This window comes from Ursus americanus, chromosome 21, assembly GCF_024610735.1.
Source record: "Ursus americanus isolate L20-20 chromosome 21, mUrsAme1.1.p, whole genome shotgun sequence".
In the NCBI taxonomy this organism is placed as follows: Eukaryota; Metazoa; Chordata; class Mammalia; order Carnivora; family Ursidae; genus Ursus; species Ursus americanus.
Genome location: NC_142147.1, coordinates 35,918,913 through 35,938,316, shown reverse-complemented (window position 1 = coordinate 35,938,316; position 19,404 = coordinate 35,918,913). Strand labels below are relative to the sequence as shown.

The 19,404-nt window shown below is 55.3% G+C and overlaps 1 protein-coding gene across 1 annotated transcript; it reads right to left on the bottom strand.

The window, feature by feature from the left end:
* Nucleotides 1–12,856: 12,856 nt before the first annotated feature.
* Nucleotides 12,857–18,670, bottom strand: ADAD2 (adenosine deaminase domain containing 2). Its single transcript, XM_087853351.1, has 10 exons — nt 18,407–18,670; nt 18,154–18,297; nt 14,907–14,954; nt 14,691–14,816; nt 14,398–14,548; nt 14,139–14,306; nt 13,785–14,014; nt 13,434–13,677; nt 13,061–13,181; nt 12,857–12,974 (listed from the first exon to the last, which is right to left on the bottom strand). Exons 1-10 carry the CDS (start codon nt 18,612–18,614, stop codon nt 12,870–12,872), a joined length of 1,545 nt encoding a protein of 514 aa, XP_087709477.1. The 5' UTR covers nt 18,615–18,670; the 3' UTR covers nt 12,857–12,869.
* Between the last annotated feature and the right edge of the window lie 734 nt (nt 18,671–19,404).

Below are 19,404 nucleotides of genomic sequence, written 5' to 3'. Positions count from 1 at the left end.
ATAACCTCGGTGCAGAAATGTGGGCCGCCCAAAGATCTGCCCCTTGCTGCCTCTCCAGACCAGGCCCTTGATCCCAGAGGGTCATCCCTCCACTTACATTTAAATATGTTTGTCTAGTATCCATTCATGAACAGATTTAGTCCTTTGCATCCAACGGAAGAAGCAGAAGCAGGACCAAGTTGTTCAAGATACAAGCCGTGTGTGTTGAGGCCAGAGCAATGACTCCTGAGCCGGAAACCTGGGAGGGATTGAATGAGGAGGGATGTTTGGGAGCTGAAGCTGGAAAGGGGTAGGGATGGGAAGGTGGTGGGCTCTGAGGGCTGAGCGGAGGATCTGGACTTTCTGGTAGATGCTGGAGGATGTAGGAAGCAGTGGCTGGACTGCAGGTGTGAGTGTAGACGGTCAGGCTGCATGCTGGGAGACCGGCGTGGGACAGAGAATGACCGAGCAGCTGAGGCAGGCTATGAGGGCCTCCTGCCTCGTATTATTAGTTGTACAAGGAGTGCCAAGTCCTGGCGTCTCATCTTTGGTTCCTCAGGAGGCCACACCTGGGGGAGGCTTCGATGGCACCTTCCATGGGTGACACAGCCATGCACGTTACTATTGGCTGGAAATCCACCGCAGAAGGTGCACTGGGACACGGATGGGGCACAGGTGGTGAGGCAGTCAGGGATGGGTGATCTGATGTCATTTATGTGTGAGCACGTCCCCATTTCATCCCTGGGGACAGCTTGCCTGCTCTTCATTCATTCAGCTAGTATTTAGTGCAGGCCACTATGTGCCAGGCTCATGCCTTCCTCTGACTGCAACACCACGCATCACGCCAGTCTCTGGCCCTGGGGAGCAGCGGCACCAGCAGCTGGCTGCAAGCTAGCCTCACCTTGTGGGCAGCCCTCATTCCCTTTGACTCTTCCAGGTGCCCTCCCGGCTGACGGGGGTACGTGTCTCCATCCCTCTCTACCCCCAAAATCGCAGGTCGACCCCAGTCCTTCCCACACTGACATTTCACCGAGGAAGCTCTTTGCATAGTGGCCTGGTGGTCACACACAAGGGAAGCCCCTACCTCATAAAATCCTCACCCCGTGCCATCTGCCTCCGGAAGTGAATAGCAGAGTCTCATGAGCTTTGGGTGCCCGTGACCTGGGTGCTCACTTAGGCCGAGATTTTCACTCTCTGTGTGCCCTTGGCTGCCTTCCTTCTGTCAAGCGTGGGGCTTTGGCTAGATCTGTGATTTTCTGGCTGGAGCTCCAGCAAGACCCTCGGGGCTGCTCTGTGGATAGAAAGCTCTGCATCCCAAGATTACACATTTGCAAGTGGTGATTTGGAAAAGAATGTGAGAATTTCTAGACGCCCTCCCACCTCCAGTCAGGACCCCTTGAGTAGAGGTGGAGAACTCACCCCAGAACCAAGGAACAATTCTCGACAGCCAGCGGACCCACATCAGACCCCACACCTGGCCGTCTCTCTTCTGATTGGAGGCCCCTTTCCTGTGCTGCGTGCCTGGCGCAGTAATTCCTCATTGCAGCTCTGCCCATCCTGTGAAGCCTTCCATGCAGGCATCTGCTTTCTCCTCTGGTTCGCATCCCAGCCGTCTGAACCGAAGTGTGCCAGGACTGGAAGAAAGCTAGGTAAGCCCACCGCCAACATTACGAGGCTCTACAGTGTCTTAATACATGCCCGCTGGAAATTCTACCAAATTAGAAGTGGAAAATTGGAATTGATTGCTTGCATGTGGGGCTTAATTAAACGCTCTATTTTTTTCTCCCCTCAGTAATAGCCCCAGGGACTGGTCTAAGTAGAATTCGGCTAGCCGGCTTTCCCCTCATGCTGATTGGATGGGATAGAGATGACAAGCGAGTTGCTAGGCGGTCTCTTCATCCCCATTGGCTGAAAGGAGTCTTGCCAGTCCCCGAAGGGCTTGTTTTCTCTGAGGTCAATGAGCATGCCTGCAAGGAAAGGTTGAAATTTTCTAGCCGAAGGCAAAGAGTAAATGGCCCTTTACTTCAAGCAATTTCATGGCGTGTCATAGATGTGGCTCCCAGATAACTTTGTTGTTGTTGTTGTTATTTTAATTGAAGTGCAGTTGACACACAATGTTACATTAGTTTCAGGTGTACAACATACTGATTGAGCAAGTCTATACTTATGCTGTGCTTACCACAAGAGTGGCTAACATCTGGATAACTTTAAAATGTTGGTTCACCATCTCTCCAACCAGAGTTGAGCCCAAGAAGTGACTTGGGGATGGATGGGATAATTCTTCCACGCAGGCAAACGCGGGTTCCACGCACTGACTCTATTCTGATGGCCTACAGGACTTGAGAAATCAGTAACTGGACCGCTCATCAGAAAACAATCTAAGCAGCGAGTTTCCATGGGGGGTCCATGAACCTCTGGAGATTATGTGTATCTCAAAGTGCACGGCTGTGAAAAAGGCTACAGCAGTTGTTATCAGATCCTCAAAGGAATCCATGGCCCCTACAAAAGGATAGGAATTTATGGAGTAAATCACCTGTCATATTTCAAGATGAGGGGACCAAGACTCAGAGAGGGAAAGCTACCTGCCCAAGGCTACACAGCCAGTTTACTTAGAACCAAGCATCCTGATTTCCAGCAGGATACTCAGCTCTTAGGTTCTTCACAAAACAGTGCCCAAGCCCTCAAAGAAAATATCCAAGACGAGAGTATAACAAGAACATGACTTTGCCATGCTACCCTGAGCAGAGTAAGCAGGGTTGTCTTGGGGTATCTCCCGCAAGCTCACCCTTCCTTCGTCATATCACAGTGGACATGGCGACTGATTTCACTGGCCCTTCCTTTTCGCACTGATCCCATGGGGAGGTTGGACCAGGTGGTTATTAAAGTCCCTCCGGGCTTGCACAGTATGTGGTTCTGGGAAGCCGAGTTCACTGCAACAGTCTATGCCATGGAGGGGCAGGTAAGAAACCAGCAAAGATGTAAAACAATTAACAACAACAACAACATGGTCCCTGACTAGCCACAGAACTGCTCCCTGAGCAAAAAGCATCAGGTAGTTCAAGTTTGAATAGAAATTCACTAAGATCTCTGTCCACCAGCTCGATGCTCCCCTCCTACCCCCCCACCGGGGCTCCTCGCCGCCACCTGGGGCCTACAGGTGCCGGGCTCAGCGGCTGCGCCCACCCGCGCCAGCGGCCTGCCTCTCACCAGGGGCACTGAAGCCCACCCCGCTCTTCCTCACACTGACATGCTAACAGTGGGCAGCGCTTACCGAACGATTACGGCGGCTGTTTTTTTAACATTTTGTTTGGGAAACGTCAAACACAAAAAGTTGCAAGAGCAAAAACAGTGCACGTGTGCAATTACCTGAACACAGCTTGTGGGGTTTTTTGTTTTTTTGTTTTTTGTTTTTTAAAGATTTTATTTATTTATTTGACAGAGATAGACAGCCAGCGAGAGAGAGAACACAAGCAGGGGGAGTGGGAGAGGAAGAAGCAGGCTCATAGTGGAGGAGCCTGATGTGGGGCTCGATCCCAGAACGCCGGGATCACGCCCTGAGCCGAAGGCCGACGCTTTAACCGCTGTGCCACCCAGGCGCCCCAACTCGTGGTTTTTTTTAACACATTCCACCACTTGCTTTGCTTAATCACTTACTTAAATGGTTTTTTTAATTATATATAAATAGTAGATTTTTCTGGACCATTTGAGAGTAAACTGACTACATCACGGTCCTTTTAGAGCTTTGCTTTTAGAACTTTAGAACGTAGGGGTGCCTGGGTGGCTCAGTCAGTTAAGTGTCCTACTCTTGGTTTTGGTTGAGGTCACGATCTCGGAGACGTGGTTTCAGGGTCCTGGGGTCATGTTCAGCGGGGAGTCTGCTCCAGGATTCTCTCCCTCTGCCCCTCCTCCTGCTCATGCTCTCTCTCTCTCCCTCTCAAATAAATAAATCTAAAAAACCCCAACAAAACAAAACAACTTTAGAATAGCACTAGAAGGTCTGTCCGCAAACCATCAGTCCAAGAATTCTTAGCAGCAAGTTCCCACGAGGGCCTGGGAGCGTCTGCAGGTGACAAGTAGGAAAGCATGTATGTATGTGTGTTTCAGATGTCACATGTCCAGTGATTTCTTTGGATTCTCAAAGGAATCTGTGATTCACCCCCCCAAAAAAATAAAAGGAGAAGAAGCTCTAAGGTAAATCCCCCACTTTGTTTTAAGATGGAGGGCCAAGGAGACCCCGGAATACTTTGGGGGGGGTTCTCCCTCCTAAGAACAAGGGTGCTCTCTTACAAAACCACAGGACAGTTATCAGCATCAGCACACTGAACGTCATGCAATATTTTAATCTAACCTACTGTCTGTTCCGATTTTGTCAGTTGACCTAATAACGTCCTTTACAGATTTTCTCCCCCAGCGTTGGCTGGAAAAGGCATTTATGCAGCCAATCTCCTTAGCCTCCCATAATCTGGACTGTTTCCACAGCCTTCTGTGGAATTTCTGACGCCGAAATCTTGGATGAATATAACACTTGCTTTTTAACAGAACGTGCCTCTTTCTGTGTCTGTCCCATATCTCCTCACGTGCAAATGGAGGCTCTGAGTCCCCAGGCAGCCTCAGCATCCCTGAACTTGCATCCCTCCCACCGTCACATCTGGGGGCGCCATGCCCCTTATTGATGACGTGTGTTCCCTTGGTTTGGGAGGTGACCCCAGGAAATGCCGGCATGGGAATGGAGAGTGAGAAAGGGAAGGAGAGCCAGCGAGTGCTGCCTGGGCCCAAAGGCATTCAAAGAGAAACAAAATTAACCCTGATCATGCAGGCCAGATAGAATGTGCCAGAAGGCCAGGTGTGCACAGGCCACCTCTGGGAGGAGGAGAGAGTGTCCCCCTTGCAGATGAACTAGTCCCTGAGGCTCAGAGCAGGACTTCTCTCTTCACCAGGGACCAGGAAGGGCCCCTCTCGTGCCCTTCCCTGACCTTGTCAGCTGGGGAGCAGCCTGGCCCGAGGATTCTTAGAGTCAAAGAACCTGCCCATTTTACAAGTGTGGATGTGACGGCTCCGGGAGGGGATGTGATGTGGCAAGTCACACGGCCTGAGTCATCAAAGCCAGGACCGCCCACCCAGTGCCCTCAGCTCCCGCCTCCCAGTCCTCGGTGGCACCAGCCCTACCCGGCCTTTGACATCTAACCAATGGGGCACCTCCAGGAACAGAATGTCGGTTAAAAATAAAACAAAGGGCTGTCCTTGAGAGCCCTGTGGCTCCCTGGTCATCCGAGGGGCCCTGGCTGAGGCTGTGCTCAACCAACCCCGCCTTGGCGGCAGCCTGAGAGAAATAGGACGTGACTTTCATAACTGACCTTTGCTCTAAGCGGGACAAAACCAAGGGCAACTGGAAACAGAATGAATCCAGGTGCCCCACGCTAAAATTAGCCAATCTTGCTGTTCCAAAGGCTTCCACTGTAGTTGGCCAATGACCAGCTTAAAGTAAGATCCCCTGAGGAGCTCAGCAGTGTCACCTTCCTAACTAAGCTTCGGGGCTCCCCTGCCCCCTGCAACTCTGAGAGAAACATTAAACAATGTTAAAAAGTGATGTTGTGGCCTCTCTGCTATATGGGGGCAGGTCTAGTCCTGGGTGGCCGGGTGAGGGGTGGTAGAGGTCAGGGGTCATCCACCCCTGCGCCACAGCCAAGGCCATTCAGAAGCTGGGAGGGACAAGAGTTGGGTTCTGGGGCAGTATTTCTTACGTGTCTGCCATGTGCCTGATTTTGTTCCAGCACAGCGGAGAGGGCGGCTAGCACGACAGACGCTGGTGTGGCTCTGAGTGGAGGGGAGGTGGGGAGGTAGGAAGTCAGGCCACAGAGAAGTCCAGAAGGACATGAACGGGCCAAGCATAGCTTATGTTAAGTCCTGGGAAGGAAGAGGGCAGTGGGATGACGCCAGTGACCTGGGGGCCTGTGGGTGCCAAATGTGGACTGGCTTCTGAGGACGTCTGACTGGTTCTCCCAGATCTTTGGGTTCCCCCAGAAGCAAACCCTGATTCAGGGTTTTACATGCATGTGGTTTATTTGGGACATGATCCTGACAAACACTGGCTGGAGAGAGAGAAGTGAGACGGAGAAGGGAAGGCAGCCCATCCAGGGTGTGGGATCAAGCCCAGGGGAGACTGGAATTCAAGCCTGTACATACTCCAGTTCTCTGGGCAATGCTCTACCAGGAAAACACCAAGCACTTATTGTATGAAGGTCAATTTCCCTCTTATCCAGACTCCTGTTCCAGTGTCCTGACAGGCACAGCTGGAACACTTTCTAGGACATACCCATAAATATCAGTTAGGAGGGGCTCCTCGGTGGATCAGGCGGTTAAGCATCCAACTCTTGATTTCGGCTCAGGTCATGATCTCGGGGTCATGAGATCGAGCCCCTTGTTGGTCTTCGTGCTGGGCATGGAGCCTGCTTGGGATTCTTTCTCTCCCCCTGTCCCTCCCCATCCCCGCTCACTCTTGCACTCTCTCACTTGCTCTCTATAACCAAAACGAAAAAAAAATTAGGAATGTTTCATTTCCAGTTACAGGAAACCCTAGTCAGACTTCATTTAACAAGCAGACAAACAAAAGGACACTTACTGGCTCTGATAACTGAAAATTCAGATGGAGTCAAGTATGGTTTGCTCCAGGTGTTTGACCAATGTCATCAGTATCAAACAAGCTCAGATTCTCTGCATCCTCCCTCTGCCTCCCTGGGTGTGTCAGTTTCACACCCCAGGCTCCCCTCATGGCCACAAGATGGCTGCCCAAGCTCCAAGCCTCACACCCTCACTCCCCCAAGCCCACAGAAGAGAGAAGCCTTTTGCTCCCAGCATCCCAAGCATGTGCTTTCATTGAGTCTTACTGGCTGAGTGGCTTATGGCCACACCCCGGAAACAACCGCTGTGGCTACGCTGATTGGTTTACCTGGGTTGGGGCTCACCCTGGAGCATAAGATAGGCTCAGTCCCACCCAAACCATGTGGCTGAGAACAGGGAGGGTGATTTCTTTTCCCAGAAGAAAATCAGGCACCCTTTCAAAAGAGAGAGAAGGAGGTGCTGGGGAGCAACTGCATCATTCTGGACAATCACAGGCTCTGGGGGGTGTTGGCCGCATGCCACTTTCTGCCCCATCACTTCATGCACCCCTGGATGCTCACAGCACCCTCTGAGGAAGGTGCTAATATCCCCATTTACAGACAAGGCAACCGAGGCACAGGGAATCTAGGTGAATATCCCAAGTCACCTGGCCGTCAGCGATGGGTTCAGGATTCAAACCCAGCCTGGCTGTCTCCAGACTTGATGCTCTTCATCTCCACTTTCTACTGCCTTCCTGAAGCATCCATACACATGCATTCCCACTGGGCCATCTCTCACTACAGAAGAGACACTAAGATCTAATCCTCCCTGCACAATGGTATTCCAGGGCTAGGATATTTGGTTTTTAAGAAGCAGGGCCTGGCGGACCAGAGCCCTGGGCTCTGCTCTGGGTCTCACACCCTCCTCACCAGCTCAGCTCATTGGTGGGTTTCAAACCCCTGTTCAAAAGCCCCCAGTCTCCAAGAGGCTCCCCTGTATCAGGCCCTGGGCCGAGACTCTATGCACCATATTTCATCCACAAAGCGACTGTGTGGGGGAGGCCGTGTTTGCCCCCCTCTTACAAATGAGCAAACCGAGACACTAAATGGTCCCACAGACAGTAAGGCCAGAGTTGACGTTCAAACTCAGGTCTGCTTGTTTCCGGGGTCTGTCCCTGCGTTACCCACCACACCGACATGCACCTTGAGGCTGTCCTTTCCCTTCCTGGGGCCCTGGGGCAGGGGCTGCCATGGGCTTGCCGGCATCTGGTTCTTCTTCCACGTTTCCAGTTTCCCTGCAGGGAGGGGAGCCAAGGCCAAGGTTCTGGTCAGTGGAATGTGGTGGAAGGGGTGTGTGCTACTTCCCCTCCTGCCCCTCACTCCACAGGCCCTGCAGAAGCAGAGGAATATTCAAAGGCTTAAGGCAGGGATCAGTAACCTACATCTGCCCCCCTCTTGTTTTCGTAAATAAGTTTTATTGAAACACAGCCTGGCCCCTTCCTTGTCTGCAGTGCTTTGGGGGCTATAACGGCAGAGGCGAGTAGTTGCAACAGAGACTGTATGGCCCACAAGGTGGAAGTGCTGACTTTCTGGCTCTCTGGAGAAGGGTTGCTGGCTCTGCCCTGAGAGGGGGGCCACGAGACGGAAGCAGCGGATCCTGCATCAGCAGATTGTACCAGCAAGAGAAGAGGGTCTCCAGAGTCAGCCGCTGAAACTGCAGGGCTGTTTGTCACAGCATTGGGTCCACCCTGTACCCCGTGTCCTGTAGAAGCTTCTAAAGGCATCCTCAGGCCAGACATCCACCCCAACGCCTGGCCGCTGGCCCTGGCGGGGGCAGGGAGCTTGTGTCTCTGGACCATGCGGCTGGCTCTAGTGATCTGTCACTCTGGGTACAAGTATGTGCACCCAAAGTGCATCAGCAAATCCCATGGGGAAAAACCCACGCCGGCTTGGTCTCCCAGAGCGGCGCTGCCATCCATGCGCGTTGTCTTCTCAACCAGTATCGACTCTAGGCAATTAAATACTTTCGCTTCTTGATGCCCTCAGAAGAGCTGTTCTTAGAGCCCCCTGCCGCTGCCCTGGCCCATTTCTCCCTTCAGGGACAGCCTGGCACACAGTGGGTGGCAGCAAACGTGGGGGTCCCTACCTTCCCAGAGCCTGATGTCTTCCCCTCACCTTTGCAAGCGCCCCCTCTGTATGCCAGCCTCCATGCCAGCCCCAGGGGCAAGGAGGTGAGCCCCGGGACACACTCACACTCCCTCCAGATTCCCGTGTCCGTCCACCCCTGGGGCGAGGCATGGTGTGTGACTGCATTTGGACCAGTGGGCATGTGAGCACAAGTGACGTGGGGCACCCTGGCTCAGGTCCTACGAGGGGAGGCTGCCTTCTCCTGAGGTCAGGATGGGGGACAGCCATCGGAGGACGTGTCATCTCCGTCTGCTGAAAGCCCAAGTGTGTGGCCGTCTTTGTCACATCATCTTACGGTGTATGCGGGGTTTTTAACCCGCCATCACGCCTCCAAGCTGCGGGGAGCAGTGACTCTCCCTAACCTTTCGCTAGCTCTCATTCACTGCTCTGCAGAGCAGGGGGGAAAGGGCCACAGTAAAATGAAAAATGTCAAATGTCATCTGAAACCATCTTTGAGAACGGGGTTTCTATTCTCTCCCTGGAGCCAACTCCTGTAAAGGGGACATCCTATATAATTCACTTCCCTGTCAATGCTTGTCTGTCAGGCACCTTCTATATGGGAAACACCCCCCCTCCCCTCGCCAAGGAGATGGGGAGAAACAAACCAGGGGCCACCTCCGGGAGCTGGGAGCCAGACAGGCCTGACAAGGGCCACTGCCTGAAGTCCGCCAAGATGCAGGAATGCAGCTCGGCCGCCTTCCCCATCCCGCCACCGCCACCGCCACCCCACAGGCCACACATCTGTGGCTGACTCATTTGCCAGATGGGGACACTGAGGCTTGGGGAGGTGGCGTGGCCCCTTGGCCTCCAGGCCCGCCCTTCTGCTCAGTGGTGGAGACCATGTTTGGAGGGACAGCTTGGTGCACGGGGTGCTCAGGAAAGGTCCCCAGAGCTCAGAGCGGCAGGAAGGGAGGAGGGGATGGCCCAGGCTTCCTGGAGGAGGCAGCCCCCTGTGACTTGTGCCCAGCTAGATGACATCACCTCGCAATTTAAGTATGCCGTTGCTGGCAAAAAAACACACCCGCAGGGGATTAGGCCAGGAAGACGTCAACAGACTCTCCGTTTCAAAAGCAGCCTTCATCATTGTCCTTCAACATAAATAAGCTGAGTCAAGCGGACGAAGGAGTCTGTGTAATGAGGACTGTCTTGGGAGGAAAGGATTGGACAGGCAGATTTATGCACGGTGGGGACAAATATTCCTTACTTGGCAGAACACAGCAGAGTTAATGTCACTTTGAATAACTTGTTTACCCAGTGATTATGTGATGAATGAATATCAAAAGGCTCAGTGCTAGCAGCCGCGTGGGCCGGCTGTGGCGGTCACCACTGCAGCACGGAAAGGAAATCAATGGAAATTATCTCCCGGGGACAACAACGTGCAATAAATGGGCTAATTAATAGGCTTGGGTGTTTTAAAAATCCTCTCGTCCCTGAAAAAAATCAGCAAGAGAAATCATTACTTCAAAGTTGGCCTGAGAAGTTTCTTTCAGAGAAATAACAGCTAGCGGTAAATAACCCAGCTGTGGACTCAGATAAAACCATCAGCGCCTCCCTGGCTTTGGAGACCCTCCCTCCCCCTCCCGGTTCAAACTTCCCTCCCCTAATCCTCCCCCTGCCACCCCCCCTTGCACCTGCGCATTCCTGAGCACCTGCTGGGCCAGCCCAGAGGCAGCCCCTCCTCTCCCCTCCTCCTTCCAGTCCCTTCTCCCTTCCCCTCTTCCCCCTTCTCCTCCCTTTCCCTCCCCCCTCCTCCCCTCTCCCCATCCCCTTCCCCTCCCTCCCTCTTCACCTCCCTCCTCCCCCCTCTTCCCCTCCCCCTCCCTTCCTCCCTCCCCCTCCCTTCCTCCCCTTACCCTCCCCCTTCCCTCCCCATCCTCCCCTCCCCTCCCTCTCCCCTTACCCTCCCCCTTCCCTCCCCATCCTCCCCTCCCCTCCCTCTCCCCTTCCCTCCCCCTTCCCTCTTCCCATCCCCCCCACCCTTCCCTCCCTCCCCCTCCTGCCAGCAGCTTTCTCCCTGCCACCCCCCAAGCACTCCAACCTGAGCACTTTCTCTCAATGGCAAAGACTGCATCCCCGTCTCCCACCTCCCACTGTCCAATGTCCAGTTCTTATTTTATAAAAGCTGCTGGGAGTTCTGTCCAAGGTCACGGGAGCAAACCCAGCCCCAGCAGCAGCAGTGCCAGGGGTGGAAGGGCTGGGAAGGCAGCTCCACCCGACCACCCACGTGTTCTTCCAGAAGTTACTCTACTTCACGTCAGGGGCGACAGCCCCTGTGAAGTGGGGACCATGCTAGGGCCTATGAAGCAGAGTCAGTGGTGCTAAACAGAGCAATATCCCTGAAGACCCGGGCGCAGGACCAGCGGAGCCCTCAAACCGCCAGCCTGTCCTCCACCACCACCTCCCTCCCTCACCTTTCCCCTCCTTGGCAGGGGCCTTGGTTGAAGAGGACGGAGCCCGGCCACGGACAAGCAGAGGGAAGGCCCAGGCTGGAAGATGGGCAGGACAGGAGAAAGATTACTACATTTCCTTAAGATTCAGAACTACACACTGCTCCCCTAGGTGGGCCTTGGGAAGCTGGGTTAACATGCGAGGGCAGGCCAGGGCTGATGCTGGAGTCCTGGGACGGTGCCCCCTCGGTCCAAGCTACCTCTCTGCCCCTGGGTGTGTGTGGCCTTGACCAGCCACTGAGCTCCGGTGCACTTGGGTCATCAAATCATCTAGAGAAGTAAATCAGAGAGCCTGCCTGGGTGGTCTGTTCTCCCCCAGCTGTTGTAGGAAAGAACATTAGGGTTCGAAGCCCAAAGGCCAAGAAAGGATTCTTGAGACATCTTTGGAACAAAAAGGTGGCTTTATTAAAGCACGGGGGCAGGACCCATGGGCAGAAAGAGCTGCACCAGGGTCCTGAGGAGTGGCCCATTCTATCCTTTCAACTTGGGAGGGGGTTAGGGATAGCGTCAGTCCCTAAGGAATTTTGGAAGCAAGGTTTCTAGGACCTTGGGAAGAGGTCATTTATTACCGTCTAATGAAACCTGAGTCATGAGACCCTTCAGATGTATCTGGGTGGGCTGTATGCTTGGGGGATGATGGCCAACAGTATCTTGGGGGGTTTAGAGATAAAGGAAGTTTCTGAAGGAATTTTTATATGTTGAAGTAGGCTTACAGGATCCTGGTGGGGGGTCGGGGGGTCAGCTAGGAATGCCTTTTGCCCTCAGCAAAGGGTCAGCATGGGGGGGGCAGTTGAGCCCCTAGAGGAACGTCACTCTGCCTGTTTTAGGGACTTGTCCATGGGCTGGAGGGAGTAAGGAGATGTAATAATTTTTCTTCGGCCTTTGTTCCCCACATCACTGGGAAAGGAATGGATGCGGGAGCCCCCATCACACCCAAGAAGAAATGCTCCCATGCTTGCTGCCCCAGCCCGGCCCCGGGACACACAGGGCTTCCCCGGGAGCGCACAGGCAGGCTGGTGACACATTAAAGTCATTCTGTGCTTAAAAAAAAAAAAAAAACAACCCACAGTCCCCAAACAGTGTCACTTAGACTTAGTTCCCAAACCGGGGTTTAACACATAATCTAATTGCAGTTTCAACCGCCCCAAAAAGGTAGTCGTAACGTGTCCGTCAGGGATTTTTCAGCCCCCGCCAATGAGTCTGCCACCTGGGTCCTCCCTACCCCCCAAAGAAAGAGGAGTGGATCTGCATGATGACATTTTGCTTTTTCCCCTAGAAAGCTCCGTGCACAGAACAATTACTTATTTCATTTTATTTTTTTGCCAATAACTTTTTGCCCCCAGCCTCCTAGAAAAACTCGCCACCTTGTTCCATTCCTTGGACCACCTCTCTGCTGGCTAGGTGGAGCTGCCCCACTCATGCATCCTTCAACAGAAGGGCTGCAGGCTCCCCTCTTCTCCCAAAAGAGCCAACAACACGTAGAATCACAGAAAACTGCTCTTTATTCGAGTCTGAATGTGCAGCAGCCCCTCCCCCCACGGAGGCCCCTCCCCGCAACCCCAACTTTGCCCTGCGCATCTCCCATCCCCCATGCACCTCCCCAGCCCTCCCCAGAAGCGACCCTCCTCCAGCAGGATCCAGCTCGCTCAGGATGTGGGCTTCAGCCTCTGAATTTGCCCACCAGTGGTTTCGAGGGCCAAGCCCCCAGGCCCTGCTGGTCCAGGAGGAGGGACAGCTGCCTGCGAGCATCCTGGTAGGGTCCAGCCTAGGACAGGACAGGAGGAGGGTGGAGACCGCATGCTTGCTGGGGGTGCAGGACAGAGTGGACTGGAGGGGTGGCAAGGCACTGACCTTGGCTGCCTCATAGGTCTTCAAGGTCAGGAGGCGGGACTTCCCGAGAGCTTTGGCAGCCTGGCGGAAGGCCCGGAGAAAGGCTGCCTTGCAGAGGCGGGAGGGGGACCCGAGGCCGGCACTGGAGATGGAGAGAGAAGGCCTGGAGACTGAGCTAACAGGCCCACACCACGCTCTCACGCTATCTCCTTTCTCACCACGCCATCTTGGGGGGTTCATGGGTGTCACAGGGTGGGTGACAGACACGCCAGCCACGGTCACAGGTCACAGAGCTAGGATCAGAACCCAAGCTGGGAACTGGATGCACCCTCCTACCCCACGGGCAGGGAGATCTGGACCCCTCACCACCATGCCGCCCACGGGCCTTTCTTACTCAGCCTTCACACGCCCGGTGGCCACATCTACAACCTCGACGTCGGTGTCCCCCAGGCTCCAGTTGAGGCTCAGGCCATGACAGGTGTTGGGGGTAGGATCCAAGGGGGCCACGGGGGGCCCTGCAAACAGGTGCAGCATGGTACGGGCATAGGGGGGTGGCAGGCACGGCCCCAAGACCCTGTCTAGACTGGGCCGGTTGTGAATGGCCCTGCTCACAGTTGGGGGGTCGTGGCAGGGGTCAGCTATGGGGACAGAGGCACAAGACAAGGTCTGAGTCACCACCACCCTCTCCCACACACCACCCAGATGCCACCTTCAGCCCTCACCCCAGCCTCCCCAGGACCCTCACCCAGGACAAGGCTAGTGGCATAGAGGGGGGGCAGGAAGTGGGCGAGCAGGGCACCACCCAGCCCCAGCACGGCCCAGCGAGCCAGCTTGTCACTGGTGGAGAGGCAGCCCACATGGGTGTCCCGGAGCGCGGGGGCCACATAGCACACAGGCTTCAGCTCCCCACAGACATGGGCCTGCAGGCGGGAGGGTGGGCTCTGCGGGAGGCTGCCCTCAGAGGTTGGTGGGAGGCTGCAAAGGAGAGCAGAGGGAGCAAAGGCGTAGGTCGCGAGAGTGAGGGCAGTTCTTCCGGCCCCCCCATGCCACCCTGCCCAACCCTGCCAAATTGAGGGCCCCGCCAGGGCCCCGCACGTACTAGATGTCATGAGCAGCTCCCTTGGGGGTGTTGCTGACATAGAGGTGCAGGAAGATCCGGGGCTTGAGGGCAAAGGGGGGCCCAGACCCAGGCTGGGGGGCCAGTACCGACCGTTCCTTGCCCTTGGGGCCACCCTGTGTCACCAACAGGAGCTGGCGGAAAAAGAACCTGGGAGAGGCAGGCAGAGGAGCGGGTCAGGCTGCGGGGTCCTGCATGCTGCCCGGGCTGCTGCCAAGCGCCAGCCCGGCCCACCCCTCACCTGAGCAGGGCCCGGCGGGCTACCACCAGCCCGTGGCAGTCATGCAGCTGCCGCCCGGAGAATTCTAGCCAGCTGGCACAGCTGCTGCTGCCTGTGCCCAGCGCCACCAGCTCATAGATCTCCTTGGCGTGGCCCCTGGCGCCTGGGACCTCTGTAAGGTAAGGGGGCAGAGACATGCCAGCACATGCCAGCAAAGGCAAGGGGACCATGGGGTGTATGTGTGTGTGTGGGTGCGTGTGTGGGTATGTGGGTGTAGGGGGGGGTTCCCGAAGTAGGGGCAGGGCAAGCCCTACCTCTCTCCAAGATGACGGCAGCCACAGTCCCCTTACAGGCCCGGTACGGTGAGGTCTGCTCCACCAGACGGTCAAAGCCAGCACTGACCACGGCTGCACAGCGCTGCTCGTGGGTCAGGATGTTCTCTGCAGGTTGGGGAGAGAGTGGAGGTGGGGATCCCACAGACTGTACCCCTCCCCTCACCACAGGGCTTGGGCCAATGGGGGTCCACCTACCTACACTCAGAGGGGCGACTGGAGGCTTGCTGGGGGCCTTTGGGGGCTCTGGAAGAAAGATAGGGGTGGGTTACTATGGGTACCAGGGCCTGCCCGCCTGTCCTTTATCCTTCTGGAAGCCAAGAAGTTCCATTGGTGGGAATGTGAGGGGGGATCATGTTCCAGCAGCCCCAAATTCCTGGGCTGCCCCTCTAGCAGTCCCTGTGCCCCCAGGGTAGGCAGGCTTTAAAGGAATTAGGGCAGCGGTCAGCTCACAGCCCCCTTCCCCAGCTCCCTGCAGGCGAGGTCTTGATGCCCAGATGGTCTCTGCGACAACCCAGCCCTGCAGGCGCACCCTCTTGGGTCACCTGTGCCCCTTACCTGGGCTCCCCAGCTGACTCCGGACGTACCGGAGGGCAGAGAGCGCCGCCTGCTGTCTGGCCTCTGATTTGCTGGTGGCACTGCCTGCCGGGCAGAGCAGCCCGTCCAGCTCGGCGCGCACCGCCCCGAGAAGGGAGAGCAGGGGTCTGCAGAAGGAGGGGCCCTGAAGCAGCGCCCCACACTCCACCCCCGTCAGGGGCCCACCTGAGCCACAGCCCCTCTCAGCCTGCTCCGTCCTGACCCCACCCTTACTTTCACCGAGAAACTATTGGCCGTCAGGCAATTTTGCCATAAAAGAAAATCAGGAAAAATAAGAGGGGTATTCATTAGGAAGGGCGTAAGGACACATGACAAATGAACCACAGAACTAAAATGCACAAAATACAAAATGTTTGACCGCATTCAAAATGTGCACAAAGAACAGGTTTCATTTTGTGGCCTGGACCTGAGGTCTTGTCTTTAAAGCCTCTTGTTCACGTCAGTCTTACATGTTTTTATTTCCTTGTTGATTTGTCTCCTTGCTTGGCAGCACACTTTAGCTTTTTCGCTAAAATTTCTTTCTTCATTAAGAGAGGACTCCGTTTCCAAATACGAGACTGCGTATTTGTAATGGAGTTCTGTTTTGTGTTGTGGAAGCGTCTACACCGTTGTTTGCTCGGGCATATTGTCCCCCGTGCTGGACAGTCCAGAGTTCTCTGGGACATGGGGCTTCAAACTCTGTACGGACCTCTGTGAGGGCTGACAGTTACAGAATATTAAAATGGGGCTTGTGTGTCAGTGGAGCAATGAAACCAAACTGTCAAACAAAACTGTCCACCAGTTTTTTATCTTTCACAGCAAAACTGCCTTATGGCCAATTAGTTACCAGGTGAAAATGCTCATGGCAAAGATGTCAAGAGCAAAGACGCTTATGGCCGGAGTCCCGAGAACCAACCCCTCCCGGCCGCAGGCAGCAAGGATGAGCAGAGTGACAGGGAGATGGGGCTCCTGCCTGCCCTGGGCACAGCGTGCCAGGCTTGCTGTAGCCCAGAGAATCCTGACAAGCCCCTCCCCAGTAGGTCCATAGGACCCCATGTGACAGAGGACGCACAGCAAGGGCAGGCGTGGCCCGTGGTGCCTACTGCACCCCCCAGCCTGCCCCCAGCCACACCACTCTGTTTCTTTCCTAGTTTGAAAGGTTCATCCACCAAATGCTATCGTATCAGGTGTGACTATGACACAAGGCAGAAGAAAACTGGCATCACTTGGTGAAAGGGCGTAAGCCTATTTCAGTTCATGGTTCTCGCTGGTAATCGCTGCTAACTTGTTTCCCAAAAGGGCTGCCCTTTGAGAAGGGAGCCCGCATCTCAGCAAGCCTTGCTAGCACCAAGGTTTACTCCCTTTAAAAGGGCATCCAGAATGCCAACTAGCAGATGCAGGAGATCAGAGAAGTCCCTGGTGCCAGATTCACCACAGAGGGGGGAGTGAAGACCCCTGGGGGGTCCCCCCTCATCCGAGTGAGGCCCTCCCAGCTAACACCGGCAGTGGTAGGACAGACAGATCACAGGCCTCCTGGGGGACGTGCAGCCAAGGATGCGAGGTTACCGAGTGCAGTCCCCCCACCCCAATCATAACCTGATTGGGAACCCGAGGAAACAAACCCAAGTGGAGGGATTTTCTACAAAACAACCAGCCCTTACTCTCCAAAAACCTCAGTGTCCTGCACACAAAGGTGGGCCGAGGAACTATGCCACGTGACAGGAGATTAGAGCTGCTCGCAGCTACAGAACAGCTCAGGCTGGAGTGGTAGGGAGGGGCAGAGGGAGAGAGAGAAGCAGACTCCCCACTGAGCAGGGAGCCTGATGTGGACCTCAATCCCAGGACCCCGGGATCATGACCCAAGCCGAAGGCAGATGCCCAACTGACTGAGCCCCCCAGGTGCCCCTCAAACACACCTCTGACATAGAAAACAACCGATCCAGAGCTCATACCCAGACCATCAACCCTAGACCACCGCGTGGTAGGTAAAGGGCAACTAGGGACACCCTCATAACCCCAAAACGTACTCAGTGCCTTGTCTTACACAATTCTAAGCTTAGCCAGCATACCCACCCTGCCTCAACCATTCCCTTCCGAGAAAATCCCAACAAAGTCTCTGCATTCTTCTCTACCCGCTCTTCTGCCTCCTGGCCAACCCTGGTCCCGTCCCCTGTGACCCAGCACGGCGAGCTGTGCCTTCCTAGGGATCTGTCCTTAATTCTTCCATCATGACAATCATCGTGCCTGCTGTCTTACCATCCCCGATTAAAACAAGTTCCAAGTACGTTTTTAATACGGTAGCTTTTTTCAGGCTATTCATTTGGGGTTCTCTTAGACAGTCTTACAAATGCTCCCAACAGCTAGACAGATTCTCTTACCATCTCCTTAGAAACTGGGAACGCTCTGCCTTACGGTTGGGAACGTGAATTTAGGACCTGGGGTATTGCTGTGTGTATCTTGAGTCAGAGGTGCGGGGACACACCGAGGAAGAGGAGAGGACATGCTGACCATCACATCTCCTCGCACTGTTGTCATTATCAAACTGTGCTTGACAACATCTTTCAGTCAGGAGCGGGCCCTCACTTAGGTAGCTCCAATGTTGGCATGGCAACTGTAATTGCATGTAGGTGGCCCTCAAAAACACCCGGGCTGAAAGGCTGGCTAGTTAACCTCTCCAAGCTTCAGATGGGGATAATCCTACCCCTGCTGTGACTTTGCCAGTTAGCTGTCTGGTGGAGCTGGAGCTCCTGGCACCCTGTGGCTCACAGCAGGTTCACCTGGGCTCCAGGGCCCTCCAGGCTCACAGTCCCTTCTACTTCATATGAGGTTAGCCCAGGGAGCGCTGCGGTCCCAGGCCACCGGGCCTCACCTGCTGTCTGGTCCTCTTCGAAGGTCAGGGAGACACCCAGACTGGCTGCATACTGCGCGAGCAAGGCCACGGCCTGGCCCTGTGGTGGGTCCTTGAGCTGCAGGCCCAGCTGCCTGGCTGCCGTCGGGAGGTCCCCGGCAGGCCCTGCGGGGGGGACAGAGACCCTCGGGGACCTCCCCATCTGTCCCCCCCAACTCTTCCCGTGCCCAGGCTGCCCCCAGCTCCCCGAATCCGGCCTCCTCCCCGGGCCCACCGTCCCCTGCTGCCGAGGCCTGGGGCTGTCCGCCCCCCCCGTCATTCTCCGCCTTGGGGGTGACCGCAGGCTCCCAAGGATCTTGACCCAGGCTGGCCGTGGGCCGCCAGGGCCTGGGCCTGGGGTTGATTTGCAACGACGCCGCCAAACGGGGCTTCCTGCGGCCACCGTCATCCGCGCCTGAGCCGGTGGCGGCTGCGGAAGCCATGGTCAGATGCGGGGACCAAAGAGGACAGCGGGACCGATCTCACGCTGCCTGCGCCCTTTTACACGTGCCGGTGCGGCTCCGCGTGAGGAGAACGTGGCTTCGCAGCCAAACCAAGGCAAGCTCCGCCCCCGCCTCATTGCTGGCCAATGAGAGCCTGCAGAGCTATGTGGGACACTGTGCCCAGCCAATTGGAACGCCAGTCTCCCGAGTAGCCGCTGCCAGGATGTGGAGCACAGATCGAGCGGTCTCCTGGCCAACATCCCACTTCCGGTGTGGGCTTTCAGGCCAGGGAGTTGGGAGGGGAGGAAGGCAGGTGCTCCCACGACCCTGTTCTCCAGTCTGGAGTGGTCCTGGAAGTGAAGGCCTGGGAAGGGGTCAGGGGGTGCAGGTCTAGAGCCACCCCAGGATGCCCCACACTGTACCCATCACAGCAGAGCACCCCAACCGCTAAGCGTGGGGGGGGGGGCGGTAAATGTCTTTAGCTGATTAATGCAGGTGTTCTCAATTGAAGCAGCCCCACAGCTGATTTTAGGATCCACATTGAAAACTGTCCACCGTAGGTCTTCCTGAAGCCTCTAGCCAAAATTAGCCATTTGGCACCCCCCTCCGTTTTGTTTTGTTTTGTTTTTTTGTTTCAGAAGGGATTTTAAGTTGGCTTATAAAAATACCACAAAACAGCAGTTCTTTAAGATGAGGGACTAGGAATGAAGGACAAATAACAAAACCAAGATGAAGTTAGGGATGAAGACAATTTACATATGGCCTGCTATGATACAATACACAACTGTTT